The 24,978-nt window shown below is 39.6% G+C and overlaps 1 protein-coding gene across 1 annotated transcript in view; it reads right to left on the bottom strand.

Moving 5' to 3' along the window:
- The window catches only part of ZC2HC1B (zinc finger C2HC-type containing 1B), a 65,641-nt gene that overhangs the window by 35,697 nt on the left and 4,966 nt on the right, over nt 1-24,978 (bottom strand). Inside the window, exons 2-4 of the mRNA XM_065543499.2 lie at nt 10,065-10,126; nt 8,275-8,394; nt 7,609-7,747 (exon numbers count right to left, since the gene is read on the bottom strand). Coding sequence (XP_065399571.1) covers nt 7,609-7,747; nt 8,275-8,394; nt 10,065-10,126 — 321 coding nt within the window. The remainder of the gene's footprint in view (nt 1-7,608; nt 7,748-8,274; nt 8,395-10,064; nt 10,127-24,978) is intronic.

The following is a 24,978-nucleotide window of genomic DNA, read 5'->3' as shown; positions in this document are numbered from 1 at the left end:
GAAACTTGTTGCCAAAGTACTTACATTATTACTAAAATCACAGCACAGATCTTTCTACTGAATATCTTAAGACAACACATCATTTCAAGTTATATTTTCATTAGCACTCAATAAAAGGGAAGCAAATATGAGGATTATTTTCGGGTATAGAAGTTCAGATGACTTATTTTTCAGACGATTTTATAGTATGACTACACTGTGGCTTTTCATTTTTGCACTTTCTTAAATAGTCTTTTTGAGGAATAATTTACACACAAGTAAATGCACCTATTTTACATGTACAGTTCAATGAGTTTTGACAAATGTATCCATTTTAACCACCCTAATTAAAATACAGAACATTTTCATCACCCCAGAAAGTTCCCTCATGCCCCCTTTCAGTCAATATTTTGCAAAACCCAGTCTCAGGCAACCAATTATCCATTTCCTGTTACTATTCATAAGATTTCCCTGACCTATAATTTCATATAATAGAACATCTATGTTACTGCATGTATTTCCTTCTTATTGTTGAATACTAGTCCATTTTGTAAATATTCCACAATCTGTTTACCTATTCAATTGTTGACAGATATTTTTAGTTGTTTCCAGTTTATGCTATATGAATAAAGCTTGCTTACGCTAACATTCATGTAAATATTTTTTATGGACACGTTTCATTTTTTGTATAAATATCAAGAAATGGAATTGCTGTATAGGCTAAGTGTATGTTTAACTTATTAAGAAAATACCAGTGCAAAGTGGTTGTACTATTTTATACTTCTATCAGCAGCATATGAGACTTCCAGTTGGTCCACATCATAGCAAACACTTAACAGTGTCAGTCTTTTTCTTCTTTCTTTTTTGAGACAGAGTCTTGCTCTGTCACCCAGGCTGGAGTGCATTAGCACAATCTCTGCTCACTGCAACCTCTGCCTCCAGGTTCAAATGATTATCATGCCTTAGCCTCCCAAGTAGCTGGGATTACAGGAGTGAGCCACCATGCCCGGCTAAATTTTTTGTATTTTTAGTAGAGACAGGGTTTGCCATGTTGGCCGGGCTGGTCTCGAACTCCCGGCCTCAAGAGATCCACCCACCTCGTCCTCCCAAAGTGCTGGGATTACAGGCATTGTATTGTCAGTCTTTAATTTTAGCCATTGAAGTGGATGTGTAGTGGTATCTCATGGTTTTTAATTTGCATTTTCCTAATGAAAATGATGTTGAGTATCTTTTCATGTGCTTATTGGCTATTATTTTGTGATGTGTCTGTTCAAATACATCTCTTGACCTTTTCTGATTGGGTTGTCTCATTACTGAGTTTTACGAGTTCTTTATATATTCCTGTTATGTCAGATATGCATATTATGAATATTTGTCTCCCTGTCTGTAACTTGCCTTTCCATTTTTGTTGTTGTTGTTGTTGTTTTCTTTATTGATCATTTCTTTAGACCAGATTCATTTTCTTAAGTCTCAAACTGAAATTTTTAATTTTGGTAAGGCCTAATTTGCTAATTTCCTTTTTTTAAAAAAAATTATTAGTGGATTTTGTGTTCTGCCTGGCAAATCTTTGTTGGTCATTAGTTGTAACCATTATATTAGGTCAATGATCCTTTTTGAATGACTTTTTATATGTGGTTGATACAGTTTAGATATGTGTCCCCTTCAAATCTCATGTTGAAATTTGATCTTCAATGTTGGAGGCAGGCCTAGTGGGAGCTGTTTGGATCATGGGGGTGGATCTCTTATGAACAAGCTTGGTGCTGTCCTTTTGGTATGGAGTGAGTTCTTGCTCTATTACCTCCCATCACAACTTATTGTTAAGAAGAGCCTGGGCTGGGTGCAGTGGCTCAAACCTGTAATCCCAACACTTTGCGAGCCCAAGGCAGGCGGATTGCTTGAGCCCAGGAATTCAAGACCAGCCTGGGCAACATGGAGAAACCCCACATCTACCAAGAATACAAAAAAATTAGCCAGGCGCGGTGGCATGCATCTGTGGTCCCAGCTACTAGGGAGGCTGAGGTGGGAGGATGGCTTGAGCCTGAGAGGTGGAGGTTGCAGTGAGCTGATATCATGCCACTGCACTCCAGCCTGGGTGACAGAGTGAGACTCCCTCTCAAAAAAAAAAAAAAGAAGAAGAGCCTGTCACTCCTCCTTCCCACCTCCTTCCCCTCCTTCTTGCTTTCTCTCTTGACATGTGATGCCTGCTCCCCTTCACCTTCCATCATTATTGGAGACTTCCTGAGATCCTCAAGAGAAGCAGATGCAGTGCCATGCTTCTTGTACAACCTGCAGAACTGTAAGCCAAATAAACCCCTTTTCTTTATAAATTACCCAGCCTCGGGTATTTCTTGACAGCAACACAAACAGATTAAGACAATGGTATAAGAATCAAGGTTCATTTTTCCATATGGATATCCGTTGTTCCACCATCATCTGTTGATAAGACTAGCCTTTCCCCCAGTAAATTACCTTGGCATCCTTTAAGAAAATCGATTACCTACAGATAGGGGGGTATCTGTATCTAGATTCTATTTTCTGTTAAATTGATACACCAACACCAAGTTGTCATGATCACTGTAATGTTACAATAAGTCTTGACATCAGGTAATGTAAATACTCTAATTTTATGCTTTTTTAAAAACTATCTTGCGTATTCCAGATCCTTTCCATTTCCATAAGATTTTTGAATCAGCTAGTCAATTTCTTTCTTTTCTTTCTTTCTTTTTTTTTTTTTTTTTTTTTTTTGAGACTGAGTTTCGCTCTTGTCACCCAGACTGGAGTGCAGTAGCACCATCTCTGCTCACTGCAACCTCTGCCTCCTGGATTCTCCTGCCTCAGCCTCCGGAGTAGCAGGGATTACAGATGCCCGCCACCACATCCAGCTAATTTTTTGTATTTTTAGTAGAGGCAGGGTTTCCCTGTGTTGAACAAGCTGGTCTCGAACTCTTGACCTCAAGTGATCCACCCGCCTCGGCCTCCCAAAGTATTAGGATTACAGGCATGAGCCACCACACCCGGCCAGCTAGTTCTACTCAGCAAAAATAACTTCTAGGTATTTCTATTAGAATTGCATTTAATCCATAGGCTAATTTGGGTAGAACTGACATCATAACACAATCTTGAGTCTTCCAAACCAGAAAAATGGTACATCTCACCATTTAGTCTGGTCCTCTTTAATTTCTTGAAGGAATGCTATGAGATTTTCATTTTATAGATTCTTCATATATTTCATTAAATATACCCCTAAATATTTACTATTTTATGTTATTATAAATTTATTACATTTCTTTCTTTTCTTTCTTTTTTTTTTTTTTTGAGATGGAGTCTTGCTCTGTCGCCCAGGCTAAAGTGCAGTGGTATGATCTCAGCTCACTGCAACCTCTGCCTCCCAGTTCAAGTGATTCTCCTGACTCAGCCTCCGGAGTAGCTGGGATTACAGGCACCCGCCACTGCACCTGGCTAATTTTTGTATTTTTTTTAAGTAGAGACTGGGTTTTGCCATCTTGGCCAGGCTGGTCTCGAACTCCTGACCTTGTGATCCACCCGCCTCGGTCTCCCAAAGTGCTGGAATTACAGGTATGAGCTGCCACGCCCAGCCTTAAATTTCATTGTTTAATTGTTTATGTCTAGTATATAGAACTACAACTCGCCTGTGTATACCTTATATCCTGAAACATTGTTAAATTCACTTTAATTCCAGTAGCTTTTTTGTAGTTCCCTAGACTTTTCTATGTATACTCATTCATGATTATGTTGTCTGTGAATAAAGATAGTTTTACATCTTCTTCCCCAATTTACATGCTTTTTACATATAAATATAATATTTTAATTGATTTTTTTTGCCTTATTACACTGAGCATTATCAATAGTACAGTGTTGAATAGAAGTAGTCAGAATGAACATCCTTGTTTTTTTCCTGATCTCAGTGAGAAAGTGTTCAGTTTTTCACTATTAAGTGTGATGTTAGCTGCAGATTTCTCAAGGATGACCTTCATGAAGGAAATTCCTTCCTAATTCTACCTTGCTGAGAAGTTTGATTTTTTGTTTTTTGTTTTTTTTTGTATTGTTTTTAATGTGTAAGGAGTTACACTTTGTGGAAGGCTTTTTCTCTATTGAGATGATCATATGCTTTTAAAAATATTTTGTTAATTTAATGAATTATGTCATTTTCTTCTTTTGACTTAATTTAGGTCTCATTTGTTCTTTTCCTAATCTTTTAAAGAGAAAGTTTAAGATAATTGAAGTAAACCTTTTCTCTTTTCTATTACAAACATTTAAAGCTATAAAATTCCTTCTAAGAATTAATTAAGCTGCATCCCACAAAGTTAGATGTTTTCATTATCACTCAGTTAAAAATACTTTCTAATTTATCTTGTGATTTCTTCTTAGATCCATAGGTTTAGGAATGACTTTTTGATTTCCAAATAGTCAAGATATATTTTGTCATACATTTCTAATTTAATTCCATTCTGATCCAAGAATATATTATGTATGATGTCAATTCTAAATTTGAGACCTACTTTGTGGTCCTGTATATGGTCTCTCTTGGGTGACTGTTTTATGTATACTTGAAAACACTGTGTCTTCTGCTGTGGCTATGTGTCATAGGATAAGTATAAATGTCAATTAGGTCAAATTGGTTACTGTTGCTCAACTCTTCTATATCTTTACTGATTTTCCTGCTGTGTATTCTATCAGTTACTAAGAGAGGAGTGATAAAATCTCCAAATATAATTGTGAATCTGTCTACTTCTCCTTCCAGTTTTGTCAGTTTTTGTTTCACATTCTTAGAAGCTGTTACTAGGCATATAAACATTTAAAACTGAAAGGTCTTCTTGATGTATTTATCTTTTGAATCATCATCTGTTAATACTTGCTCTGCAGTTAACTTCATGCTATATTAATACAGTCATTCCAGTTTTATGATTATTGTCTGCATGTATATCTTTTCCCATGCTCTTAACTTACTTGTGTCTTTATATCAATGTGTTTTTCTTATGGAAAACTTATAGTTGGGTCTTGCTTTACTATTCAGTTTGACAATTTCTGTCTTTTATCTGGAGTCTGTAGGCCATTAATATGCAATTATGCATATGGTTACGTTTAAGTCTACCATCTTGTTATTTGTCTTTATCCCACCTGCTCTTTGTGCCTTTTTCCCCCTTTGGATTGAACTTTTTTACAATTTTATCTCTACTCCATGTATTGTCTTATTAACTAAATTGCAGTATTTTTTAGTGGTTACTCTAGAGCTTACAATAGGTATCTTTACCATACAATAGTCTACCTTTAAATGACACTATACCTATTCATGTATAATGTAAGAACCTTACAATATATGTCCATTTTCCTCACCCAACCTTGTGCTATTGTTGTCATACATTTCACTTCCATGTTATAATACCCATTATATGCTATTATTTATGCTTTAAAAAGTAAGTCATAACCCATAACTGATATTATCCTCAATGGAAAACACAAGACAAGGGTGTCTACTTTGGCAACTCCTATTCAATATAGTACTAAAAGTTCTAGCCAGAGGATTTAGGTTCGAAAAAGAAATAAAAGACATATCAATTGGGAAGGGAGAAGTAAAATTATCTCTGTTTCAGGTGACATAATCTTATTGTAGAAAATCCTATAGATCCCACAAAAACACTATCATAAATAATATTATAAATGAATTCAGCACAAGTTATAGGATACAAAGTCAACATACAATGATCTGTTACATTTTCATACACTAAAAATGAACAATCTGAAAAGAAAGTTAAAAATTCCATTATTATAAATTGACATTTATAATAATGTCAAAATGAATAAAATACTTAGAAATAAATTTAACCAATGAAGTGAAAGACTTGTCCATTGAAAACTACAATATTTTGCTAAAAGAAATTAAAGAAGATGTAAATAATAGAAAGACATCCCATGTTCATGGATTGGAAAACTTAATATTATTAAGATGACAATACTACCCAAAACATTCTATATATTCAATTCAATCCCTAACAAAATTTCATTATAATATTTTTCCAGAAACAGAACAAAAATCCTAAAATTCATATGGAATCTCAAAGGACCTTAAATAGCAAAAACAATCTTGAGTGTATTTTGCAGAACTCAAACTTCCTTGTGTCAAAATTACTAGAATGCTACAGTAATCAAAACATTTTGGTACTGGCATAAAGACAGACATCTAGACCAATGGAATAGAACAGAGAGCCCAGAAATAAATCCTCAAACATATGATTGAGTGACTTTTGATAATGGTGCCAAAATTATTCAATGGGGAAGAAAAGTCTTTTTAACAAATGGTGCTGAGATAACTGGATAGCCACATGCAAAAAATGATGTTGAAAACTTATATCACACACAAAAATAGACTTAAAATAGATTTTAAAAAATCTAAACATAAGAGCTAAAACCAAAAGAAGAAAGCATGGGCAAGCTTCATGATGTAGATTTGGTGATTAATTTCTGGATATGACATCAAAATCACAGGCAACAAAAGAAAAAACAGATACATTGGACATCATCAAAACAAAAAACTTTTGTGTATTAAAGGCCATTATCAAGAGAGAGAGAAAAAACAGTCCACAGAATTGGAGACAATATTTGCAAGTCATATATTGTATCTGATGAGATTAATATTGATATATTAATAATCTTATATTAATATTTATGTTAATCTCATTGAGATTCTAGCCCTAACTTCCAGTTTACAGAAAGATGAGATAGAGGAAAAAGTTTACCAATATGACTAAATAAGTGGAGAAATACAGAACATGAGACATTGTAAAAGATAAATAGCCTGGTAGGGATGTTGTTCAAGATTTAATAAAGACTGAAGAGATAACAAAAGGTAATATGTAAACTGTGATTGGATCCTGGATTGTGGCTGAATATGGGTGAGAAGAGAGCTTTATAAAACATTCTTAAAGTAATTGGGAAAACATATTAATATATATCAAGTGTGATAATAGTATTGAGATTATGCAGGAAAATGAACTTAAGAGATACACACTAAAATAGCTAAAGATAAAGTATTGATGTTGCTTGGAACTTACTTTTAAATAGTTTTGCCAAAGATAAAAAAGAGAAAGGGAGAAATTATGGCAACAACGTCAACAATTGCCAAGTTTCAGTGGAGGGCATGTGTACTATTCCTTCCTCTTTTCTACAGATTTTTAAATTTTCAAATAAAATGTTTCCAGTAAAAAAAAAAAAGCTGTGGACCACTAAATTGTACAGCTTCAAATGGTTAAAATGCTAAATTTCATGTTTTGGGAATTTTACCCGGGAAAAGAAAAAGAGCTGTGGGTATCTGACACGACGGAGCTGTTGCAGAGTTGGTTAGCTTGCTCTGCATAGCTCCATGCCTATCAGCTAAGAGGTGTCTGGTGTCCCTTGGAGTTATGTAATACTACAGCACAGCTACACTGGTGTTCCCATGTTGAGACAAAATCTTTATGCAGAACTGAAAAAAATAGGATAAGTTTACTTTTATATAATTAATAAAATTACTTCTATGTAATTGTTATTGTCAATTTCAGAGTGCATAGAGGGCATGATGATTTGGTCAAAAGTCAAGCATAGCCTCAAAAGCAACCGAAAATGTCCACACACCTGGGTTCAAGGATGGAGGGGGTGGAGGTGGGAGGGGTCGGCCTTCTTTAATGGCTAGCGTACACTGCTTTGCTGATCGGATTGTGTTAATAAAGTCTTCATGTTGTTGTCTCCAGTTAGACTTCCTCACAGGTGGAGACTGTAAAAAATAAAACCAACAAATAATACCCTAGACTATATACCTCTCCATTACAATTTTGTTTAAAGCTGGAATTTGAATTCACAGGAAACAGAACTGTGAAAATTGGAGAAAAGGAGAGTTTCTTTTTCAAAAGTACTCCTTAAAGTGGTTTGGAAAATACAGTAATATAATTTGCAGGCCATAATAGTGAGGGAAAACACAAAAGAAAATTCAGAAAAATAAAGAAACTATAAAACTTTAAAGAAAGACAAATATAACATTAAAAGTGACTTTCTTCTCAAGTTAATTGCTAGATTTAAAGCCACTCTAACGAAAACATAAACAAGATTATTTTTTGCTACATCTGGAAAATATCTGAAGTATATTTGGAAATCTAAGTGAGCAAGATTATAAAGAAAACAGTAAAGGTGGATTACAGTTACATTACTGCATTATCAAGCAAAAATGAAACCAGAAGTCCCAGAAACAGGCCTTAGAGTCCCACAGAATGTAATAACAAACAATAAAGAAGATATCAGGAGTACCTTGGATTGTGGAGTCTTCTTCACAGTAGGAATGTCGGTGCCCTGTAATCTTTGCTTCAAAGAATTGAAAGGTTTACGCTTTCTGTTGAAGAGTTTTTTACATATTGGTCCATGCCTTTCCTAGAAAATGAAGGGTAGGGATTGGAATTTCTAAAGTGCACAATCAGTTTTTAATGCCTAGGCATTCCTAGACAGCCCCTACTCCAGGGACGATGTTTGCTCCTCAGAGCCTAGTTCATTCTCTAACAGGTCACAGCAGAGCGAATCCATCTGACTCTTCTCATCCACGTTACATATAACTAGATACTGTGTTTGAGCAAAGACAATAAAATGCCTTTATAGCTAAAAGACTTACTTCAAATTTGGGTTCATATGTTTAACTCAAATGTGGGCAGTATACTTTTTACTCCAACCAGTAATCCTTCAAGTATTCAACATTTCTGATACAAAAACTGAGAAGCTAACACGCAGAGCTTTGCCTGTGTACCATCTGTATAAAGTATGCTACTGTACCACTATGGGACCTTTGCCCTCTCCCTTGGTGGATGTGTGACACGTAATAGTTGTCATTGACACAGTAGCTTTGTAAGACCCCACAAAATACAAGCTCTATAAAAATCACTGCACTGGCTAAGAACAAGCCATGCATTTTAAGCTAAAGGAGAGAGAAAGATCAAATCATTTGATCAATGCCCTCCATAGCTTAGAAATAGGCTTAGGAAATGAAACTCAAAAGTATCCAAGATGTACTTGACATTTAGAGTTCCCTCTGCAAATGGAACCTCCCAGGTCTCAAACTGATTCTCGGCTGGGGGTGCGGCTCCAGGCTGGCAAAGGCAGTGACACACACTGGTGGGCTACAGGGCCACAACCAGCTCCGCAAGCTCTCCCTCTAGTTTCAGGAAGCTCTAACCACAGTTAACTAAAAGACAGCTGTTTCGTTTTTTAAATTCCTCAGAAAAATAAAACCTACAACCTCATTTTATAGTCTTTTGTCCCAAACGTAGTCAGGCTTACAGTTCACATCCTTTAAGTTCCAGATAAGTCTCCTTTATCTAAAATGTCCCAACTTACAGCTGTATTATCATCTTAGATTTTCTTTTTGAAAAAAAATGATCTTTCTGGGGAACCCCTTTATAATATTGGGGCATGTCATCTATTTGATTCCCTAATTTTGAAATAAATCAAGCTTTTATTCAACTTTATAGTCATCAATCAGGGGACTTGACATGTCATTAGCTTGAATCTGGACAACAATTAGATCTGGGAACAGGCCTTACATCCATGTATCATTTTGTTCAAATGGTATAAAAACCCTGAAATTGGAAGGTTCTGTATACGTGGCAAAGCAGAAAACAGGAAGGTTAAAGGACTTGTCAGGATTAGTGACAAATTTGCGGCTAAAAGCCAAGTTTCCAGATGTCTAAAATTCAATGCTCATTCCTCTTGACTAGCTAATTTCCCTGGTGCTTTGGCCTTGAAATTTGAATTTTTGATGCTTAAAGAAAAGGCGGAAGAGCCAAAACCTCTTGAGGGATCATTGACGATGCCAAGAGACTTCCATCTGGCATCATTTCAGGAGGACCATGTTCAACAGGGTCGCTTTTGAGTGAGGCAGCATCAATCTGCCTCAGTGTTCTCTGGGCCCACCAGCCATAGGTTATGTACTTCTCCTCTTCCCTTGCTTCCCCTCCACATCTGTCTTTAATCTTTGCACTGCCGCCTCCTCATTGACTTGACAGTTCATTTAAGTCCAATGAAACACATCTACAAAACGTCTTTATGTTTACCAGAACATCTGCTGCAAAGCGTCTTCCACAGACTTCACAGGGAAATAACTCCTGATTGCCATCTGTGTAAAATTCAAGAGCACATTATGTTAGTTTCATGGAATTGCCTGGCCAAGAAGGAATGACTGACTGGAGGTGACCTCAATAGCTTGATATGCTCACTCTCTTTTCCCTCCCCACCAACCGCTTCTTCCCCTTGTGAAGACCCTGTGTAAACTCACCTGTGTTTTCCTTTCCTGATATAAACTCATATCACTAAACAAGTAAATTCCATATCTTCAGGCAACCAGAGTATAATTATTTGATTTAATATTTAATATATTCTTAAACGAAGTGCTTGATAACTTTGCTTGAGACATAAGCAAAAAATACCTTAGTATAAGGTCAGTCATAAATAATCCAGTGGTAACATCCTTGGGATTCCTACTAGAAGGCAAGTTCTATGAAGGCTGAGAATGTGCCTATTTTATGCCCAATGCCTCCAAGTACTTGACCCAGAGTAAGGTACTCAATAATTATTGATTGAATGCATGGGCCAAGCAAGAATTGAATTTGTAACATAGAAACAGTCATTCGTTCGATAAATAGATATTGGCTATATGCAATTCTGTGGAAATATTGGGAGAAATCATACATGGGACCAGTGTAGAAAAAAGTATGCAGATAAATGAATGACATTAGAAAAGTATCATGAGAAAAACAAAATATTATGAAATTCTGAAAAAGCGTTTTTTGTATTACTTCCTTTTGGTTCATCAGGCGTCAAATTTGTAAAGATTTAAAAAGCACTTTGATCAAAGCTATGATATCTTAGGTTAATAAAAACAGCAGTTTGAGGTCTGAGCATAGACTTTATATTAGACCAATCATCTGGGCTTTACTCTACATGCAAAGAAAGTAACAAGGGACATTAAGTTGGAAGAATAGAACTGTGGAAGACAGATGTGAGAAAGGCAAGGAAGGGCAAATGGATTGCGAGTATAGTGGGAGAAAAGCGGAGTTTAGGGAAAAAGCTGCAGGTGGGTCAGGTGTGGTGGCTCACACCTGTAATCCCAACACTATGGGAGGCTGAAGCAGGAGGATTGCTTGAGCCTAGGGATTTGAGACCAACTTGGGCAACATAGGGAGATTGTGTCTCTACACAAAATAAAAAATTAGTGGGGCTTGGTGGCTTACACCTGTGGTCCCAGTTACTCAGGAGGCTGAGGTGAGGATCACTTGAGCCCAGGAGGCAGAGGTTGCAGTGAGCCATGATCATAACACTGCACTCCAGCCTAGGAGACAGAGCAAGACCCTGTCTCCCCCACATACACACAAAAAAGCTGAAGGTGGAGGCCTGAAATGGAAAAGAAAGAGGAGATGAATGATTCTGTATCAAAGAGTCAACAGCATAATTAGATTTGTGGGGGGTAGGAGGTGGCAAAGAGAGAAGAATGCTTGAGGATTGTTCTACGTTTAGAGGCAGAAGGACTGAGAAGATGCTGGGGTGTGGGATAGAAACAGGAAACTTGAAAAGAAGGGCCATCTTAGGAAGAAAAATGACCTCAGCTTTGGAAACACTGAGTTGAAATAGAGTTGTCCAGCCAGCAGGATGGAAATGAGGGAGGTCAGGGTGAGAGACACAGATGTAGGCTTTGAGAAATGAAGTAAAGGCATGATATTGCCAGGGAAGAAGTCATGGAAAGAGAAGTACAGAGATGATCCTTAGGGAAACTTATATTTAGGGCCAAGAAAATGATGATGATAAGCCAGGAGGAGAAACAGGAGAGAACAGGGTCATGGAAACCAAGGAAGACAGTTTGAAAAAGGAAGCCCTAGTTAACAGGAAGCAGATGGGTAGCCTGCTACAGACATTGTTGATTTAAATGATTTCTTCTCACATCTGCTAATTGGTATTGTATTTTCAACACAGGTCATCCATCGCAGCACACAGAAATACCTCTTGCCCTCCCTGTTCTTTTGGTGCAGTTTGTAAAACTTCATCTAAATATATATAAATGTATATAAAATATGTGTACATATTTTTAAGCAAGGGTACCACAACCTGAAACTACTCATCTTGATTATAAAACTACTGCTGCTCTTTCTAAAACACTAGTGAAGGATAATCTATTTTTATGAATATTACAGTAACATTTGTGTGGTGCTTTACTATGTTATCTCATGTGATCCTCACAGTGACCCTATGAGACAGGGTTAGTACTATTTTTATTTTACAAATGAGCAAACGGAGGCTCAAGTAGGTAACTTCTCTACGACTGTAGGTAGTAAGTGGCAATACTGGGACTTGAATTTGAGTCTCTTTCCAAGTATTAAGACTATTAATTCAACCATCACTACAACTAGAGAGATGTTAGTACTCACCTGCAAAGCAACTAGAAGTCCCTAGAGGATTAATGACCTTTGGTTGAAATCAGTGAGTTCAATGAGTTTAAAATATTGACAGATACAAATGATATGATTCAATTCAATACTTGGATACAGATGGACCACCACATTCTGAACCACATTCAACTCAGAAGCTTGAGTATAAGGAAGGAAGGGAACACCTAGCTAGCCAGCTGAATCAAACATGGAGATCAATGAGGTCTGCAGTGTTTGTTTTGTATATTGAATCACATGGAATAGGTGATTGCTAGAACATTAAAAGAACCTTTTGAAGCTCCCCAAATGCCTTTCAATAGGTGAATGGTGAGCCTGGAATACTGCTCAGCAATAAAAATGCGTTTTTGTTTTTGTTTTTGTTTTGAGACAGGACTTCGGTCTTTTGCCCAGGCTAGGGTACAGTGGGACAATCATGGTCAATTACAGCCTCTACCTTCTGGACTCAAGCAATCCTCTCACCTCAGCTTCTTGAGTGACTGGGACAACAGGCATGTGCCACCACACCCAGCTAGCTTTTTTTATTTTTTGTAGAGATGGGGTCTCACTATATTGCTCAGACTGGTCTCGAACTCTTGGGTTTCAGCAGTCCTCCCATCTTGGCCTCCCAAAGTATTGGGATTGCAGGTGTAAGCCACCGTGCCCAGCTGAAAAAGAACACCACTGATACATGCAACAACCTGGACGGATTTCAATATTAGGTGAAACGAGCCCATCTTCAAAGGTCACATGCTGTGTGATTTCACCTGCATAACTTATTAAAAAATGACAAAATTAGAGAAATAGGACACAGATTAGAGACTTTAAAAGGATAAAGATGATTGGGAGTGAGGTGGAAGGTGATTGTGACTCTATGGTTAGAATGAGGGAGATCTCTGTATAATGGAATAGTTCTGTATCTTCATTGTGAGGTGGTTTTGCATGTTATCAAATTGTGCAGACTGTGAACACACCTTGTACTAATGTCAGTTTCCTGGTTTTGATATTGTACTATAGTTATTTAAGATGTAACTTGGGGAAAACTGGGTAAATGGCATCCAGCAACTATCTCTCTGTGCTGTTTTGCAACATTTTGTAAAACTATAATTATGTCAAAATTAAAAGTTTAAAAATAATATCTAGGGGTCAGCAAACTGTAGCCAGTGGACCAAATCTGAGCCTTTTTTTTTTTTTCGTAAATAAAGTTTTATGGGAACACAGCCATGCTCATTTGTATATGTAGTATTTATTGCTGCTTTCTGGCTCCAAGAGCAGATTTTAATACTTTTAATGAAGGCCATATGACCTGCAAAGCCAAAAATGATACTACTTGGCCTCTGACAGAAATAGGTTGCCAAAAATTGCTGAACCATTTTTATATTAATTTAAAGGAATTTGTGGGAGAATAACATGGAAAAATATTAACGAAACATTTTTATTCATATATTTACTAATAAAGACTGGAAGGGCACACAAGAGGAATTACTTTGGGTATGAATAAAGATGAATATTACTTTTAGTTTTCTGTATTTCCAAACTTTTAATGAGAATTATGCATTACTGTTTTAAAAATCAGAACAAATGAGTGCCTTTTAAAAAATAAAAAAGGACCCCTTTGGCAGAAGATGTTCTAAAACAATGAGTATCACCTCAGCGATTTCTTTTCCTGTCTACCTGGAATCATACTTGGTAAACGATCATAGTGGCTATTATTTTCAAACATTGGTTTGTAAACTTTGAAAACATTAAAAATGAGTAACAGAAAGTAATCTGGGAGTGATAAAGCTTTGTTTAACACATCAAAAATAAAACATAGGCCAGGAATGGTGGCTCATACCTATAATCCCAGCATTTTGGGAGGCTGAAGCGAGAGGGTTGCTTGAGCTCAGGAGTTCAATACCAGCCTGGGAAACACAGTGAGACCCTCATCTCTACAAAAAAATTTAAAAATTAGCCAGGCATGGTAGCATGCACTTGTGGTCCCAGCTACTCAGGAGGCTGAGGCCAAAGAAGAATTGCTTGAGTCCAGGAGGCTGAGGTTGCAGTGAGCCATGATTGATTGTGCCTGGGCAACAGAGCTAGACCCTATCTCAAAAAAAAACAAAAAAAAACAAAAAAAACAAACAAAAAACCAAACAAAAAACAGGGACAACATGAGCAGGAAAAAAATAAAAATAAAAACAAAAACAAACATTACAAAGAAGCACGGAGAGAATTAGGGTTAGATTAAAACTGAAAGAGTTTTATTTCTGACCAGATATTCCCTTTCTTGAGCTGAAAATTAAGAGTGCTTTGTAGAGAACTAAGCTATCCACATTTTCTTAAAGGAACATGGTAGAGAAGAAAAAGGAAGACACTTTCTCATTCAGATGCCTGCAAATCACAGAATTCTTAAGTTCTTTGCAGTCCAGAACATGCAAATATTTAGCAATATCAACATCTTCCAAGGCCCTATGGCAAGGGGGTGGAATAATGGCCTCAACTTATCAATAAAATTTATCTCAGGAACATGAGTCATGAGACAAGAAAAAGAATTAAGACTCAGTTAGGATAGCGAATCCTATCTAATTTAGAGCTTCCCATCTAATTTTGCTTTCTCCCTAAACCCCAACAAAGCTACAGTAAAGGGACAAAGGGACATAGAAACATAGGACAGGGAGGAAAGAAAACAAGAAACCTAAAATTTGGAAAGCTAATAGACATTGTAACTGACTTGGAGGACTTAAAGCAACACCAAACTCTACTTCCCAAACTAACAGTAAGGGAGAACTGAGAACGATCCAGATGCACCCTACAGACTCTTAAAAGTCACAGGAACTCCTGGACAGCATGTACCTCTACACCTGGGGCAGGCGGATGAGGAGGAAGAGACTGTCAAAATATGGAGGACCAAGGGGAAAGCTCTTTGAAAGAAGTTAAGATTCCTAGATCATGCCCCGCCCCGAACCCCTGCCCCACACCGCAACTCTCCTGCTCCTTGGATACATGCCCTTCCCCATCTCTAGGTGATTCTGCTTTCTGGAAAGGTAAAAATAAGCAGTCTGTGCATTAGTCAATATGAGGCACGTCTGAAGGTATGAATACTACAGCAAAAACAGGTAGGTATAGATACAGACATACATACAGTCAATTCTCATTATTTTTGGTAGTTAAGTTCCATAAAGTCACTGTGAGCACTGAATTAGCAAATACTGAACTGTGGCTACTAGGGGAAATACAGAGTTAGATTTCTGTCTTTTTTTGTTAATGGATCAATACAAAAACCTTGTTTTATGTGTATTTCTGTTTAAAGACACCTTCTTTATAGTGTTGATTCAGTAATGTTGAACTCATGCCAACAGCACTGTAAACTCATGCCTGAATGTTTACCTAATGCACATATTTTCTCCTTAGGGCAAATCACAGCCTTCAGCTTAGGGACACCAGACAGAACTTCAGCACTGTGCTAGGTGGCCTTTCCCCATCCCCTTCCACCTTTGAGACAAGGTCTTGCTCTGTCACCCAGGCTGGAGTACAGTGGTGCGATCTTGGCGCACTGCAATCTCTGACTCCTAGATTCAAGCAATCCTCCCACCTCAGCCTCCCGAGTAGCTGGGAGCACAGGCCCACATCACCACACCTGGCTAATTTTTTGTATTTTTGGTAGAGATGGGGTTTCACCATGTTGGCCAGGCTGGTCTCGAACTCCTGGCCTCAAGTGATCCTCCTGCCTCAGCCTCCCAAAGTGCTTGGATTACAGGTGTGAGCCACTAACACGGCCATTTTAAACAGTGAAATCACCAAAGAAAAAGCACAAAAATGTGGAAAATGTGGCACTAAATAGCCCATGGAAGGAACTTGAGTACATTATGAGCATTAAAACTAGAAAGTAGAGTATTACCTTGTTCAGCCTCAGCTGGGAAAATGTGCTGGATGACTCAACTTTTTGATCACTATGTGCATGTCTGAAAATGACCATAAAAGTGCCATGAGTACTGATGTTAGGGTTACAAGTAAGTTTTAGCAAGTAGGTAAATTTGCAAATAGGGAATCCATGAATAACAAGAATCAGCTATATATGTATGCATGTCTATATATACGTGTATATGGGTACATATATACAATCTAGTGATTAATTTCATGAATAGTGATATTGAAAGCAGAGAATATTCACATGCCCATCTTCTTCTACTTGGCTTAGAGGACTCTGCTTGCCAAACCCTTGCCCTCAGGGCAAAATGTAACTTCCCTGGGAATCAAATTATTCCACTAGCAAATATGTAAAGACACTGATATTGGGAGATTCCCGAACAGCTCACTCAGACCACCCTACAATACAGCTTGGTCATGAAATACTGCTCACTTGTTCGTTATTTCCATGTTTTTCCTCTTCCAGTCTTAATGATGAACAAACAGACAGGAATTTCCAAAGATCTGAAGAATGTCTCTAGCAGGTAAGTCCAAAACAGACCAAAAAAAAAAATTAAAGGAAAATTATAACTCTTAGAAATTAAAAAAGTCTTTAGGAGAAAAACTCAATAGAGAGTTGAAAGATAAAATTAGGAAAATCTCCCAGAAAGTAAAGTAAAATGGCATAGAAATGGCAAAGAAACAAGCAAAGTAGAATACTGGTCCAGACGGGTCTACTCCAAATAATACTTCAAGAGAGAAAAAGGAGAAAATATGAGGAAGAGAATAAAAATATTTTTAAATTATTTCCAAAAAAGAAGGACATAAACCTCCTGTGGTGGTTAATACTGAGTGTCAACTTGATTGGATTGAAGGATGCAAAGTATTGATCATGGGTGTGCCTGTGAGGGTGTTGCCAAGGGAGATTAACACTTGAGTCATTGGGCTGGGAAAGGCAGACCCACTGTCAGTCTGGGTGGGCACAATCTAGTCAGCTGCCAGCAAGGCTAGAATATAAAGCAGGAAGAAAAATATGAAAAAACTAGACTGGCCTAACCTCCTAGCCTACATCTTTCTCCCGTGCTGGATACTTCCTGCCCTTGAACATCAGACTCCAAGTTCTTCAGTTTTGGGACTCAGACTGGCTCTCCTTTCTCCTCAGCTTGCAGAGGCCTATTGTGGGACCTTGTGATCATGTGAGTTAATACTTAATAAATTTCCCTTTATATACATTTCCTATTAGTTCAGTCTCTCTAGAGAACCCTGACTAATACAGATTTTTGTACCAGGAGTTCTAGAAGAACAGAATATTAAGAATGGAGTTCTTTCATCGGTTTTGGGGTTTCTGGAGTTGGCTGCTTAATATAATTAGATCCAAAAATGCCAAGGACTCTACTTCTAATAATATGGAAAACACTGATAGTCCTTGGCATGAACTGTTTAGAGAGTTATAATAATAATAATGCATTTGACACACCTGATTCATTGCTCATGAGAGGCAAGGAGTTTAGTGACTCTATATGTAATACCTTTGACCATATGTGGAGAACCAAGGAACATAATGAAGCTGGTTAGTTGCTCCTAAGTTCAGTGGACAAAGTGATGAAAGAAAATGATGAATTCAGGGATTTTTAACTCCCAGCTTCAGAAGCAGATACTTAGCCTCAAATCTGCTAAGATTGCCCAGAGTGAGAGTCTTATCTCCTTTAGAGAAAGAGCTGAAATTATGGAAAAACAGATACAAGCTTTTATCATGCAAGTGGCTGAGCTGCAATGAAAGGTGCATGCACAGCCTCGCCAGGTGTCTGCTATTAAAGTGAGGTCATTGGTTGGAAAAGAATGAGACCCTGCAACTTTGAATGGGGACATGTGGGAGTACCCTGATGAAGCTGGGGACACTGAGTTTGTAAACTCTGATGGACCTTTTTTGCCAGAAGAAACAGCTTCCCCATCCCCAGTAGTGGCAACATCCCTTCCCTGACCCATGCTGCCATCAGCCTTTCCACCTTTGTCTGAAGAGATAAACCCTGCGCTGCCTGAGGCAACAGTTATGGCCTCCCCCAAGGCAGTTGCCAGGCAAGATAATGTTGATTCTCCTCAGAAACCACCCCCAACACCTCTGTTTGCTTCTAGATCTATAAATAGACAAAAGTCTTGGAGGGCCCTAGAAGTGAGGTTGAGAATGTGACCCATGAGAGGTGTGATACACTCAAAAAGAACTGTTTTCTAACTTACATAAACAGAAATCTGGAGAACAGGCATGGGAATGGATATTAAGGGTGTGGGATAATAATGGAAAGAACATAGAGTTGGATCAGGCTGAATTTATAGATTGGGGGACACTAAATAGAGACTCTGCATTTAATGTTGCAGATCAGGGAGTTTTAAAAAAATCTAACAGTTTATTTGCTTGGTTAGCTGAAATACGGATTAAAAGATGGCCCACTGTGAGCAAGCTGGAAATGCCTGATCTCCCTTGGTTTAATGTAGAAGAAGGGACCCAAAGGCTTAGGGATGGTGGGGTGGATTAGTCACTTTAGACCTACTCATCCCATCCAGGAGGGTCCAGAAAATATACCCTTGACCAATGCCTTGTGAAACAGATTTGAGAGGGCAGCACCTGCATCTTTGAAGAGTCTTGTAATTGCCCTTCTCTATATGTCAGATCTAACAGTGGGATACACAGTCACCCAACTACAAAATTTAAATACAATGGGAATAGGCCAGGTGCAGTGGTGGCTTATGCCTGTAATCCCAGCACTCTGGAAAGCTGAGGTGGGCAGATCACTTAAGGTCAGGAGTTCAAGACAACCCTGGCAAACATGATAAAATCCAATCTCTACTAAAAATACAAAAATTAGCTGGGTGTGGTGCTGGGCACCTGCAGTCCCACATACTCAGGAGGCTGAGGCAGGGAATCCTTTCAACCTGGGAGGTGGAGATTGCAGTGAGCCAAGATTATGTCACTGCACTGCAGTCTGGGTAACAGAAAGATACTTCATCTCAAAAACAAAAAAAATAAATAAAAGAATAAATAAATAAATTGATATGATTTGTCTGTGTCCCCACCAAACTCTCCATGTGAATTTTATCTCTCAGAATTCCCACATGTTGTGGGAAGGACCCAGGGGAAGGTAATTGAATCATGGGGGCTGGTCTTTCCCATGCTATTCTCCTCATAGTGAATGAGTTTCACGAGATCTGATGGATTTTTCAGGGGTTCCCACTTTTGCTTCTTCCTCATTTTCTCTTGCTGCCAACATGTAAGAAGTGCCTTTCACCTCCTGCCATGATTCTGAGTCCTCCCCAGCCATGTGGTACTGTAAGTCCAATTAAACCTCTTTTTCTTCTCAGTCTCAGGTATGTCTTTATCAGTATTGTGAAAACAGACTAATACAGTGAATTGGTACCAGTAGAGTGGGGTGTTGCTGAAAAGATACCCAAAAATGTGAAAGTGACTTTGGAACTGGATAACAGGCAGAGGTTGGAACAGTCTGGAGGGCTCAGAAGAAGACGGGAAGATGTGGGAAAGCTTGGAACCTCCTAGAGACTTGTTGAATGGCTTTGACAAAAATGCTGATAGTGATATGAACAATAAGGTCCAGGCTGAGGTGGTCTCAGATGGAGATGAGGAACTTGTTGGGAACTGGAGAAAAGGTGACTCTTGTTATGTTTTATCAAAGAGACTGGTGGCATTTTGCCCCGTCCTAGAGATTTGTGGAAATTTGAACTTGAGAGAGATCATTTAGGGTATCTGGCGGAAGAAATTTCTAAGTAGCAAAGCATCAAAAGGTTACTTGGGTGCTGTTAAAAGCATTCCATTTTAAAAGGGAAACAACATAAAAGTTAAGAAAATCTGAACTTGATGATGCAGTAGAAAAGAAAAATCCATTTTTTTTAGGAGAAATTCAAGCTGGCTGCAGAAATTTGCATAAGTAGCAAGGAGTCTAATGTTAATCCCCAAAACCATGGAAAAAATGTCTCTAGGCCATGTCAGAGACCTTCACAGCAGCCCCTCCCATCCATCGCAGGCCCAGAGGTCTAGGAGGAAAATGTGGTTTTATGGGGCAGGGCCCAGGGTCCCCACGTACAGTCTAGGGACTTGGTGCCCTGTGTTCTAGCCACTCCAGCTGTGGCTGATTGGTGCCAATGTACAGCTCAGGCTGTAGCTTCAGAGGGTAGAAGCCCCAAGCCTTGGCAGCTTCCACATGGTGCTGAGCCTACGAGTGCACAGAAGTCAAAAACGTTTGGGAACGTCCCCCTAGATTTCAGAAGATGTATGGAAACACCTGGATGCCCAGGCAAAAGTTTGCTGCAGGGGTGGGGCACTCATGGAGAACCTCTGCTAGGGCAGTGAGGAAGGGATATCTGGGGTTGGAATCCCCACACAGAGTCCCTACTGGGGCACTGCCTAGTGGAGCTATGAGAAGAGGGCCACCATCCTCCAGACCCCAGAATGGTAGATCCACTGACAGTTTGAACTGTGTGGCTCGAAAAGCCACCGACACTCAACACCAGCCCATGAAAACAGGCAGGAAGGAGGCTGTACCCTGCAAAGCCACAGAGGCAGAGCTGCCCAAGACCATGGGAACCCACCTCTTGCATCAGCATGACCTGGATGTGAGACATGGAGTCAAAGGAGATCATTTTGGAACGTTAAAATTTGACTGCCCTGCTGGATTTCACATTTGCTTGGGCCCTGTAACCCCTTTTTCTGGAGCAGTTTCTCCCATTTGAAATGGCTGTATTTACCCAATACCTGTACCCCCATTTTATCTAGGAACTATCTAGCTTGCTTTTGATTTTTACAGCTCATAGGTGGAAGGGACTTGTCTTGTTTCAGATGAGACTTTGGACTGTGGACTTTTGGGTTAATGCTGAAATGAGTTAAGACTTTGGGAGACGGTGGAGAAGGCATGATTGGTTTTGAAATGTGAGGACATGAGATTTGGAGGAGCCAGGAGCAGAATGATATGGTTTGGTTGTGTCCCTACCCAAATCTCCACTTGAATTTTATCTCCCAGAATTCCTATGTGTTTTGGGAGGGACCCAGAGGAAGATAACTAAGTGCGGTCCGGTCTTTCCCATGCTATTCTCGTGATAGTGAATGAGTCTCATGAGATCTGATGGGTTTATCAGGGATTCCACTTTTACTTCTTCCTCAGTTTCTCTTGCTGCCACCATGTAAGTAATGTATTTTGCTTCTGCCATGATTCTGAGGCCTCCCCAGCCATGTGGAACTGTTAAGTCTGATTAAACTTCTTATTCTTCCCAGTCTCAGGTATGTCTTTATCAGCAGCATGAAAACAGACTAAAACATAAATTTAAAAAGTAAGAAATAAATACAGTGGGAATATTTGGATCCCAAGGTGGCAGGGGTCAAGTGGCAGCACTCAGCCATCAAAGGCAAGGTGCACGTAGCTACTGTAATGGAGTACAGAGGCAAAGTGGCAACAATCAGAATAGTCTGACTCATATAGTACTCTGGCACTGACTAATTAATCACAGTGTTTCTAGAAGCGAAATTGATACGAAGCCTACTGCATTTTTACTTAATTTATATAAGCAGAAAACTTCTAGGTCGAATGAACAAAAGACCAATCTGAATTATAAAAACAGAGAATCATGGCCCCTTAATTTCCAGACTTGAGCCAGTTTACAGACCCAGAGCTGCTTGAATGAAGGGGAGGCCGTGTCCCCTTGAAAAAGGACTCCATTACACTACTGACAATTTATGCTGTTAATCTTTCTCCCATCCTTCCCCAAGAAGACCTCTGGCCTTCTTGGCCAGGGTAACTATGCACTGGGGAAAGGGAAATGATCAGATATTTTGGGAACTACCGGATACTGGCTCTGAGCTGATGTTGATTCCAGGGAACCCAAAACATCATTGTGGTCCTCCAGTTAAAGTACAGGCTTATGGAGGTCAGGTAATAATGGAGTTTCAACTCAGGTCCGACTTACAGTGGGTCCAGTGGGTTCTCGGACCATCCGGGTCATTTCCCCAGCGCCAGAATACAAAATTGGCATAGACATACTTAGTAGCTGGCAGAAGCCCCACATTGGCTCCCTGATTGGTCGGGTGAGGATTATTATGGTGAGAAGGCCAAATGGAAGCCACTAGCGCTGTCTTTACCTAGAAAAATAGTAAATCAAAAACAGTATCACATCCCTGGAGGGACTGTGGCGATTAGTGCCACCATTAAGGACTTGAAAGACTCAGGGGTGGTGATTCCTACCACATCCCTATTCAACTCTCCCATTTGGCCTGTGCAGAAGACAGATGGATCTGGAAGAATAACAGTGGATTATCATAAGCTTAACCAAGTGGTGACTCCAACTGCAGCTGCTGTACCAGATGTGGTTTCACTGCTTGAGCAAATTAACACATTTCTTGGTACCTGGTATGCAGCCATTGGCTTGGCAAATGCCCTTTTCTCCATTCCTGTCCATAAGGCCCACCAGAAGCAATTTGCCTTCAGCTGGCAAGGCCAGCAATATGCCTTTACTGTTCTACCTCAGAGGTATATTAACTCTCTGGCTTTGTGTCATAATCTTATTCAGAGAGACTTTGCTCATTTTTTGCTTCCACAAGATATCACGCTGGTCCATTACATTGATGACATTATGCTGATTGGATCCAGTGAGCAAGAAGTAGTAAACACACTGGACTTATTGGTAAGATATTTGTGTGCCAGAGGATGGGAAATCTGATGAAAATTCAGGGAACTTCTTCCTCAATAAAATTTCTAGGGGCCCAGTGCTATGGGTCCTGTCAAGATATTCCTTCTAAGGTGAAGGATAAGTTGCTGCATTTGGCCCCTCCTACCACCAAGAAAGAGGCATAATGTCTAGTGGGTCTATTTGGATTTTGGAGGCAACACATTTCTCATTTGGGTGTGTTAATGTGGCCCATTTATTGAGTGACCTGAAAGGCTGCCAGTTTTGAGTGGGGTCCAGAACAGGAGAAGGCTCTGCAATAGATCCAGGCTGCTGTGCAAGCTGCTCTGTCAATTGGGCCATATAACCCAGCAGATCCAATGTACTTGAGGTGTCAGTGGCAGATAGTGATGCTGTTTAGAGCCTTTGGCAGGCCCCCAAAGGTGAATCACAGCGGAGGCCTCTAGGATTTTGGAGTAAGGCTCTGCCATCTTCTGCAGATAACCACTCTCCTTTTGAGAGACAGCTCTTGGCCTGATACTGGGCTTTGGTGAAACTGAACGTCTGACTGTGGGTCATCAAGCCACCATGCAACCTGATCTGCCTATCATGAACTGAGTGTTTTCTGACTCATCTAGCCATAGAGTAGGTCATGCACAGCAGCATTCCATCATCAAATGGAAGTGGTACATACGTGATCGGGCTCAAGCAGGTCCTAAAGGCACAAGTAACTTACATGAGGAAGTGGCTCAAATGCCCATAGTCTCCACTCCTGCCACCCTGCCTTCTCTCCCCCAGCCTGCACCGATGCCTCATGGGGTGTTCCCTATGATCAGTTGACAGAAAAAGACTAGAGTATGGTTCACAGATGGTTCTGCACAATATGGAGGCACCACCCAAAAGTGGACAGCTGCCTTTCTAGGACATCCCTGAAAGCGGTGAGGGAAAATGTTCCCAGTGGGCAGAACTTTAATCAGTGCACTTGCTTGTGCACTTTGCATGAAAGGAGAAATGGTCAGATGTGTGATTATATACTGATTCATGGGCTGTTGCCAGTGGTTTGGCTGGATAGTCAGGGACTTGGAAGACGCATGCTTGGAAAATTGGTGACAAAGAAATTTGGGGAAGAGGTATGTGGATGGACCTCTCTGAGGGGTCAAAAACTGGGAAGATATTTGTATCCCATGTGAATGCTCACCAACTGGTGACCTCAGCAGAGAAGGATTTTAATAATCAAGTGGATAGGATGACCTGTTCTGTGGACACCACTCAGCTTCTTTCCCCAGCCAACCCTGTCATCGCCCAATGGGCCCATGAACAAAGTGGCCATGGTGGCAGGAATGCAGGTTATGCATGGGCTCAGCAACATGGACTTCCACTCACCAAAGCTGACCTGACTACAGCCATTGCTGAGTGCCCAATTTTCCAGCAACAGAGACCAACACTGAGACCTCGATATGGCACCATTTCTCAGGGTGATCAGCCAACTATCTGCTGGCAGGTTGATTATGTTGAACCTCTTCCATCATGGAAAGGGCAGAGGTTTCTCCTCACTGGAATAGACAGTCACTCTGGATATGGGTTTGCCTATCCTCCATGCAATGCTTCTGCCAAGACTACCATCCGTGGACTCATAGCATGCTTTATCCACTGTCATGGTATTCCACAAAGCATTGCCTCTGACCAAGACACTCACTTTACAGCTAAAGAAGTGTGGCAGTGGCCTCATGCTCATGGAATTCACTGGTCTCACCATGTTCTTCATCATCCTGAAGCAGTTGGATTTATAGAACAGTGGAATGGCCTTTTGAAGTCACAATCACAACACCAACTAGGTGACAATACTTTGAAGGGCTGGGTAAAGTTCTCTAGAAGGCCATGTATGCTCTACTATTCCACAACAGAGGTAAGGAAGAGTATGCATACAATACAGGAGATTTATTAGGGTGTCTCTTAGTATTACCATGCCCTGTGATTAAGGTCAATGGGAAACTACAACAGCCCA

Source organism: Macaca fascicularis, chromosome 4 (assembly GCF_037993035.2).
Source record: "Macaca fascicularis isolate 582-1 chromosome 4, T2T-MFA8v1.1".
In the NCBI taxonomy this organism is placed as follows: domain Eukaryota; kingdom Metazoa; phylum Chordata; class Mammalia; order Primates; family Cercopithecidae; genus Macaca; species Macaca fascicularis.
Note: the sequence above shows the minus strand (reverse complement) of the source record. Positions and strands in the feature narration are given on the sequence as shown.